Genomic DNA, 8,236 nt, shown 5'->3' on the forward strand with positions numbered 1-8,236 from the left:
AGAGAGCTCTTAAGAGCCTTTCTTGTACAGAAAACAAATCTGAAACCAATGAACCACAAAGTGTTCTTTGTAACATTTTTAGTGTGATCTTCATTGTGACCAAGGCAACTTCCAAATTCAGAGAAAAGCTGTGAAGAGAGACAAGGGGGAGGGATGGCTGCAGGGGAATAGACCAGGACTGAGGAAAGCAAGGAAGAAGTCTGTTAGCTGAAGTCAATAGCTCCTTGCTGGACTTTGGTCCAAAAAAACCCTTGCCAGTGTTCTTCATCCGCTGACTTTGAAGCCCTCTGATGAATTCAGTCAGTGGCTGTAGGGACACAGTTTTAACTCTGCCTCTTGTTGGAGTGGGACAGTAGTCTAAAACCAGGCGTCACCCATGCAAATAACATTTTAAACAAGATGACCCTGGTCTACATCAAGGTGCCGCAGCACTCTGGAGGGTTGTGAGGTCCTTTTAAGGGAGCCTGCTGCCCAACATTTGCACCTACAGGTGCTTCCCAAGATAAACCCAGAGATTTCAGGCAGGAATCCCTAGAGCCAAAGCCATCCTGCCCTGGTGTGGTCCAAGCACTTGGCCACAGAAGAACTGCTCCCTTACTTTCCCATGCTCAATAAATGAGTGAAAGCCAAGAGCTGGCATTTTCCAAGGGATGCCCTGAGTCTGAGGACAGAGGTGTGCCTGGGGGCTAAAGAGGCTGAGAACCACTGGCCTATCTGAAAGGGCCTGGTTGTGTGGGCACAGAGGGGCATAGCCATGTGGCACCGAGGAGCAGGAGTCAGTGAACACATTTCCTTCACACCACTGGCACGTCCCCTCAAGGCAGCCACCCCGTGCGTGCAGCAGGGGCTCCCAGCGCAGAGGCCCTCCCAGGCAGGTCCCAGCCCCAGGCAGCGGCTGAGTGGGGTGGCAGCACCCGGGGTGCAAGCGGGGAGCAGGGGAACGGCCTCGGGACACAGCTGGGCAAGGCCCCAGCCCGGCGGCGAGGAGGAGGGGCGGGGGCTGGTGACACCGCTGGGGACGAGCTGGATGCCGCCGCCGCCCGCAGCCCGAGCCCGAGCCCGGCCCGGGTCGTGGGGGCGAGGACCGGGAGGGCGGCTTCGCCGGCCTGGGGCTCCGGGAGGGCAGGGGCTGGCAGGGAAGCGCGGCGGGTCCTGCCCAGCCCTCCCGGCTGAGGACTGGTCGGGGCGGGCTCGCGACCCCCGCGCGGGCACCGCGGCTGCCCCGGGGCTGGCGGGGACGGGACGGGACGGGACGGGACGGGAAGGCCGGGGTGCCGCGGGGCCGGCACGTGTGTCGGAGCGGGTCGGGGCAGCGCCGGGGCTGACTCCGGAGACGCTCCCGTTGCACCGGGTCGGAGCTGCGGCCTTGACGGCCCGCGAGCGCCCGCAGCTGCCCCGGCCCCGCGGGGCCGAGCCCCGGGGACGCTGCCGCCCCACTCAGAGGCTCGCCGGCGCCGACCGGGGGGCTGCACAGCGCTGGGGGACTCGCAGGCATCCTTCCCTTCCCCGCGGCGACGGGATCCAGCGGGCTTTGATTGACGCCCCGGCCTTGGTTTCCAGAGCTAGCGGGGAAGAGGCGTCTTCTCCTGCCGCAGCCAGTCCCTGTCCCTCCTAGCGCTCCAAGTCGAGGAGCCCGGCGCCGCGTCCTGCCGCCCGTGGAAAAGCCGTGCCCTTTCCAGCGGCTGCAAAGAAGTGACTAATGAGCCGCTTCGGCTCGGGCCGGCCGGACCCGCGCCTGCCCGAGCTCTGGTTATTGCAGCGCCTTCTCTTTTCAAAAAGGGTTTCTTGCGCGGGCAAATCACACAGATGCAAAGGTTAATATTTAGACACTGGAGCCTTTGAGCAGTGGAGTCGTGCCCGGTCACCTACGGCCGCTTTCCTGTGGTTTTACAATAGCCAGCACGAAAGCAAGGCAATGAGAAAAGCCCAAGCCAAGCCGATACAATCTTTGTGCCGATACAATGGCCCGGGGTGGAGGGACAGAGGCAGAAGTGACCGTCGCAGCCGGCACAGCAGGAGAAACGAGGCGTTGGGGAAGGAACACAACACAGCGGGAGATTTGGAGGAAACAAAACCAAACCAAAAAAAAAAAGAGATTTATTTCGAAATACACTTTTTTCAAAGATAGTTTGACTCCCAGATTTGTTATCAATCCGACAGGACAGTATGAAAAACCAACCAATCAAGTTCTGTACAGAGCTCTAAAATGAGCTGCGAATATCTACAAGAGACTAACATATGCTCTTTGGTGCGGAGGGAATGGGACCGGGTCCTGCAGTCCACACCTTCGGGGGGAGTTCTGCTGCAGCGTGCCATAAAGGGCGCCGGGGGGTGTGTGTGTGTGTGTGTGTGTGTGTGTGTGTGTGTGTGTGTGTGTGTGTGTGTGTGTGTGTGTGTGTAGCTTTCTACAGTAAAGTCCTTGAGCAGACTTAGCAACTTGGAGCCGCAGAGGCAGGTTGCAGGTCCGAGGCGGCTCTAGAAGTCCTGCCGCGGGGTGTGTGTTAGACTGTGCCGCCGCAGATCACAGTTTCGCCTGAACACTTTCCCGCACTGCTCACAGTTGTAGGGCTTGATGTCTGTATGGGTAAGAAGGTGAGTTTTCAGATTACTTCTTTGATTAAAGGTTCTTCCACATGTGGGGCATTTGTGTGGAGATTCCTGTTCAGATTTGAAGCAAGCAAAGGATTAATCCTTTACAAACTACCTACTTGACAGAGTTTCAATTTATCACGCTTTCGTTATTACATTGCATTACCGTGTAACGCGGGGAATCTACACAAATAAAAGCCTAGATCGCTAATCCACGGCAGATACTAGATCCCGGGACTTTCGACTGCGCCGAAATATCCTGCCTGTCGAGGTACATGTTATTGCTCTCAGCTCATCACGTTTCGTGCCCTGGGATCGGCAGGAAAGGCGCCGCGCGAGCCGCGGGTTTCAAAGCCCCGCACGGTCCCAGCCCTTCCGGGCGTGCGCGGGGCACCGCGGAGCGGGCAGGGCGCTCCTGGGCTGCGGGTGCAGCCGGCTTTCCTCCCCGCCCGCCTTCCCATCCATGTTCCGCGTTCAAATACAAAACACCGACCGAAAGACATTTTCTCCCGCTTCACGAAGGGGCTTGGAAAGTAGCGACGTTCACAAAAATCTTCTCCGTGGATGCCGCTATTTCTTTTTTGCTCGGGGAACAGATCCCCCCGCCCTTTCCCACATACACCGCATACGCGTCTGAGGCCGGACAAAAGCAGAGCGGGGACCCGCAGCGCCTTGCCCCTGCCCGAGCGGATCCTCTCCAGCCCGGCGCGCGGCTTCGGGACAGGGCTTAGCAGCAGGGAAGCCGCTGGAGCACCATCTGGCCCGTTCTCCCCAGTGAGGAAGGTCGGTTCAGATCTTAGCCCCCGAGCCTGGCATGTCATCCAGCTCGTAACAAAAACGCCCCCGTCCCCGGCGAGGCTGAAGCCGCCAGGCCAGCGGAAGGACGAGAGGGGAAGGGGAGCTCACCTTACCTGCATGTGCAAGGTTTTATGAACGGCTAGAGTTCGGGACTGGCAAAATCCTTTCCCGCATTCCTGACATTTGAAAGGTTTCTCTTTGGAATGGATATATCTGCAAGGCAACACAGGGGGGTTCAGAGGACTGGCCACACGCGCGGGAGCCGCAGGCTGCGGGTCCCTGTCATCTCACGACGCTGTTTTTCGGGTGCGGGGCGGAGGGTCCCGGCTCTCCCTGTGCCTCCCCCCCGCTGTTCACCGCAGCGATTGTTCAAAACACTCGCGCTCGCTGCCCTCGAGGCGTGCTTGCCCTCTCTGGTGACACGTTAGACTGCAGGAGGGACAGCTCGCCCGCTCCCGGGCCGGGCCCGCCAGCGGGGGTGGCCGGATCGGGCCCCGGGGAGGGGGCGAGGGGCTGGGAGCGGGCGCTCACCTGTGGTCCCGCAGGTGGTCCTGCCTCCGGAAGGCCTTGTGGCAGATGTCGCAGGTGTAGGGCCGCTCGTCCGTGTGCGTGCGCTCGTGGATGAGCAGGTTGTAGGACTTGGTGAAGTGCCGGCCGCAGAACTTGCAGATGAACTCCTTCTTGGTCTTGGACGGGAGCCGGCCCCGCGAGGGCTTCCTGTCCGGCGACAGCTTGCTGAGGCCGGCCAGGGGGCCGCCCAGGCCCGGGCTCAGCTTGGCCAGCTCGCCCATCTTGGGCGGGTCCTCCTGCGTGGCGGCCACGGCCAGGTTGGCAAAGTCAAAGCGCGGCCTGTCCTTGTGCAGCGCGGGCAGGACGTGGGCGATGGCGCCCTGCTTGGGGTGGAAGAGGTGCGCGGCGAAGGGCAGCGCGGGGAAGGGGAAGCGGGCGTCCACGAGGCCCTGGGCCGCCGCCATCTCCGTGAGCGTGGAGCGGGTGATCTCGTGCACGTTGGGGTAGCCTAGGGTCCAGTGGTTCATGTGCATGGTCTGCACCGCGCTGAGTCCGTACAGGCCCTGCAGGTGGTCCACGGCGGCGGGGAAGGTGTTGACGGCCTGCAGGAAGGAGTAGTTGGTGAGCTGCAGCGAGGGGTGCAGGGGGATCGGGGCGGGCAAGGCCTTGCTTCCCATCTTCCCGGCCGGGCGGGGGCACCTCTGCAGCCGTCCGACGCCACCAGCAGGCCTGCGGAGACAGGGGAGAGAGGTTTGACTGAGCGCAGCCGCTCCCCGCCGGCTCGGGCTGGGCCGAGGCCGGAGGATCCCGAGCTCGGGGTTTCTAGTCCCAGGGCGCCAGGGCCGGCTGCGCAGTGCCCGGAGGCCGCGGCCGCCGCAGGGCCCAGCGGGCTCCGTCTGGGGCCGCTCATGGGCTCGGCCGCCCCCTCAACCGGGCCCGAGGGCGGCGGGCGCAGGCCCAAGCGAGCAACCCCGGCTGGCGCGGAGGGGCAGCCGCTGCTGGCATCTCCGTAGCCCCCAGCCCCGGCTCAGCTCGGAGCAGCTCCCCAGCCTGCGGCCACCTGCGGCGGGCGCGCCGTGCGAAGGCCCCGGGCTCGCTGCTGCGGGGCGCGCGGGGCAGGCCGGCTGCAGGGCCCGGCCTCCCCTTGCCCGCGGGCCTTTGCCCTCCTCCGCGCCGGGCCCGGGCCCGGGCCCGCACCCGCGCCGCTCGGCTCCGGCCTGGAGCGAGGCGACGCCGCGGGGCAGCGTGCCGAGGCGGGCAGGGGGCTCCTAAATCCCCGTGCGCCCAGGTGTCCCCCGGAGTCCCGCCGCGCCGCGGGTCTGGGAGGGCCCCGGCCTGGCCGCGGCCTCGGGCTTCCCTGCCGCGCGTCCCCCGTGTCCCCGCAGGGCTCCGGCGCCCCTCGGCCTGCCCCGCTCCCGCCTGTGCCCCCCGTGCCCGTTTTCGTTTGCTTTGGGTCTGGCCTCGCCGACATGGCTTCTTTTCGCGCTCGCTGGGGACGAGCGACGCACCAGAGAGCCGAACAGAGCCAGCGGCCTTTGGCGGGGAAACCCAGCGCCTCTTTTCTTTTCAAATAAAGTACTGAGACCGCTATTCAGGGGGCACCTCCACGCTTGCACCCGAGTGCATTGCGGCCTCGTGCATTTGGGGTTTAAAAGAGCTCGACAGTCCTTGGCACTGAGACGTGCTCTTAGGTCCCTGAACCTGTGTCTCCCACTGAGCCAGTGCAGCAAGTTTAGCGGGGAGGTTTTCGCTTCCCGGGCTAGCGCGGTGCTGTCCTGAGACGTGGAAACAGGCCGCGCGTTTCTGTGCCACAGGCCCGCGGGCAGGCTTCTTCTGGAGATATTCATAACCCACCCCACAAAAAGCTGTACTTAAAACAGCGGGGTTTGAATCGCACCGCAGTGCGCCTTTTGCCTCTTGCATTTGATTTCAGCTTAGCGAAACACAGAGCAAATCAAACACGACCCGAGCGGGTTCTCGTATGCGGGTTGTTTTGAACTCTCCTTGTAACAAGGTGGGGAAGGTCGGGTGTTATGTGGACCCTGCACTTCCCTGTCACTGCCCGTGCAGGCTGCTAAATTAAATTAAGACTGGTATCTGCAGAATAGGCCTGTGCATGCTGGCTCCCTTGGGTCCTGCTCTCCCGCAGCCCTAATTTTCTTGTTTCTGTTACTAACACCAATTCGTTAAGTAGAGAAAGTGGCTGTTTGGAGCCACAGAGAGGAACAACGCAGGGCTTTTGATCACTGATACCAGGCAGGCTATGATGATACTCCTCTAGCAAACACAAATGCTTTTTAGCGCGGGGCAAAAGCCCACCCCACCGATATGGCTCTAGCTACTTGCTGTGAAGCTCGGGATCCGCAGGAGTTCACCGGAGTTATCCTGCCGCACCGAGCACCCCAACCCGCCGGGGCACAGGTTCGTTGACTATTGCAGCCTTTCTTGCCGATTCAAAATCTCTTAGGGAAACTCTGTACGCGAGACAAACTGGGGAGAATTATTTAATGTGCTCATGAAGCGAGCATCAAGCGGAAAACATCTGCCCGGCACTGCAAGAGCCTGCAGAGATTCAAACTGAAAGTAAACCTGCAAGGTCTGCCCTCTCCTCGGGGATCGCTGAGCTGTCGGGAAGCCGCTGGGTCGGGATCTCAGCGGTTCAAGTGGAGCTTGGTTAAGGAAATATTGTCGCGCTATTTCTCCGCATAATCAGTCTGGTTCTGAATAAATCCGGACACGTTGCAATATAAGCACTGTGGATATCCGGGCTTTTATTGTCAGGATTGTACCTATCCCGCGACACATTTTGTTCTGAAGCAGACACTTTCAGCTGCAGCACACATTTCAAGCTTACGTACCCAGGCGTTTCTCTGGGCACAGTCCTAGGCACGCGCTCTCCCCACACGTGGGATTAGCGGGGAGGTGAGTGAGTGACTTACCTCCTGCAACGAGGTTCTCCCCAATACAGTGGGCAAGCACCGATCCTGCTATCGTTACAGTGTCATTAGATCCACACCGGCCCGGCGGAGCACTCCACCAGCACAGATCAGCAAAGCTGGATCCCAGGAGCAGGAGCTCTGAGCATGTTGCGGGGGAGGAGGCGGGGGACGAGCAGGGTTAGCAGCCGGTCAGGGGGGTCCTCCTCGTCCTCGGGACTCGGTGCGGGAGCATGGGAAGTCCTGGCTTGCTCGGGCGGCGGAGGACAGACCTCGCTGCTAATCACTCTCCTTCGCCGCCTCTCCGAGCCTCTCGCCTTCGACTCCGGCGGAGTTTGATACAAGTCTGAGTCTCCCCTCCCCGGTCCATCACATTTCAGCAGCGAGTGGCGTGGGTCGCTGTCCCCGCCCGCGGGCCCACCCAGCGCCTCGCGCATTCGAAGGTTCACTGCTTGAGAGTTCTAACCCCGCCCCCCCCGCGAACGCTTGGGGGCTAACAGAGTTCCGAGCCCGCCCCCCGCCCCGCCCCTCCCCTCCCCTCCCCGGCCGCTGCACTGTTTACTTGTGTTTGGATAGCAACTGGCCCTTAAAGAGACAGAGCTCTCTTTTCTACCCCCTCCCCGGCTTCTTCTCACGTTACCTAAGGTGACTTTTCCTTTCCCTGCTCCTACCCCGGGGCCCAGCCGCCCGGGCACCGACCTGCCCGGAGCCAGTGTGCAGGAGCTTTGTCCAACCGGCCAGCGCTTAACTTCACCTCCTTTGTACACAGCCCAGCCCTCGAAGCCGCACATTTCCCCGTTTACCTTCACGTTTGCACGGGGTTTTGCTCCTCCATTTGTTTTTGGAGCCTGTTTTTTTTTTTTTTCCCCCAGAACAACTAATCCGGCACCCTGGTATTTTCCTTGAAATACATTTAAAATGTCCCCGATACACCAGTTTTACCTGCCCCTGCTCCTGAGAGGTTGTGGACGCCCAAGCGGCTGATGCCCCTTCACAGCACCTTTGCATCTATATAATATTTCATCTAATATTTCTCTTGATCTAAGGCGCACACGTTTAAACAAGGTTTAAACTTCCGTTGAAATCGCGGCTGGTTTGGAAATCCAGCCTCACACTGAACGAATTCAGCTCGGTTTGTGGGTGCAGGTCGTGCACAGGAGGGGGGATGTGTCCGGAACAACTTGCGAGAGGAAAAGCTGGGATTTTTAAATGTATTTTATTTTATTTGTGGAGGGGAGAAGGGAGATACTTCGAAATGACCAACCACATATTCTTTAATTTCACGCTATTAATAACGAGGAATGCGCGGATTTCCGTGCCCAGCTGCTCGCTGGGTGACTGTCACTGTATTTTTCCTGGCTCTTTTCAAATGCTTCGTGTTTCACAGTAACGAGACGCAGCGT

The 8,236-nt window shown here is 60.5% G+C and overlaps 1 protein-coding gene across 3 annotated transcripts; it reads right to left on the minus strand.

Annotated features, from left to right (window-relative positions):
- Positions 1–2,080: 2,080 nt before the first annotated feature.
- Positions 2,081–7,256, minus strand: OSR2 (odd-skipped related transciption factor 2). Of its 3 annotated transcripts, none has more exons than XM_006274725.4 (4): positions 6,837–7,256; positions 3,919–4,626; positions 3,501–3,600; positions 2,081–2,576 (listed from the first exon to the last, which is right to left on the minus strand). In XM_006274725.4, the coding sequence occupies exons 2-4, from the start codon at positions 4,572–4,574 to the stop codon at positions 2,502–2,504; spliced, it is 831 nt and encodes a 276-aa protein (XP_006274787.1). In that variant the 5' UTR covers positions 4,575–4,626; positions 6,837–7,256; the 3' UTR covers positions 2,081–2,501. The 3 variants fall into 3 exon arrangements, with proteins under 3 accessions (XP_006274787.1, XP_006274786.1, XP_019351363.1); XM_006274724.4 differs by having other exon boundaries at positions 2,081–2,658; XM_019495818.2 differs by having other exon boundaries at positions 2,081–2,658; positions 3,919–4,499; positions 6,837–7,255.
- Positions 7,257–8,236: the final 980 nt, after the last annotated feature.

Source organism: Alligator mississippiensis, chromosome 3, assembly GCF_030867095.1.
Source record: "Alligator mississippiensis isolate rAllMis1 chromosome 3, rAllMis1, whole genome shotgun sequence".
Classification (NCBI taxonomy): domain Eukaryota; kingdom Metazoa; phylum Chordata; order Crocodylia; family Alligatoridae; genus Alligator; species Alligator mississippiensis.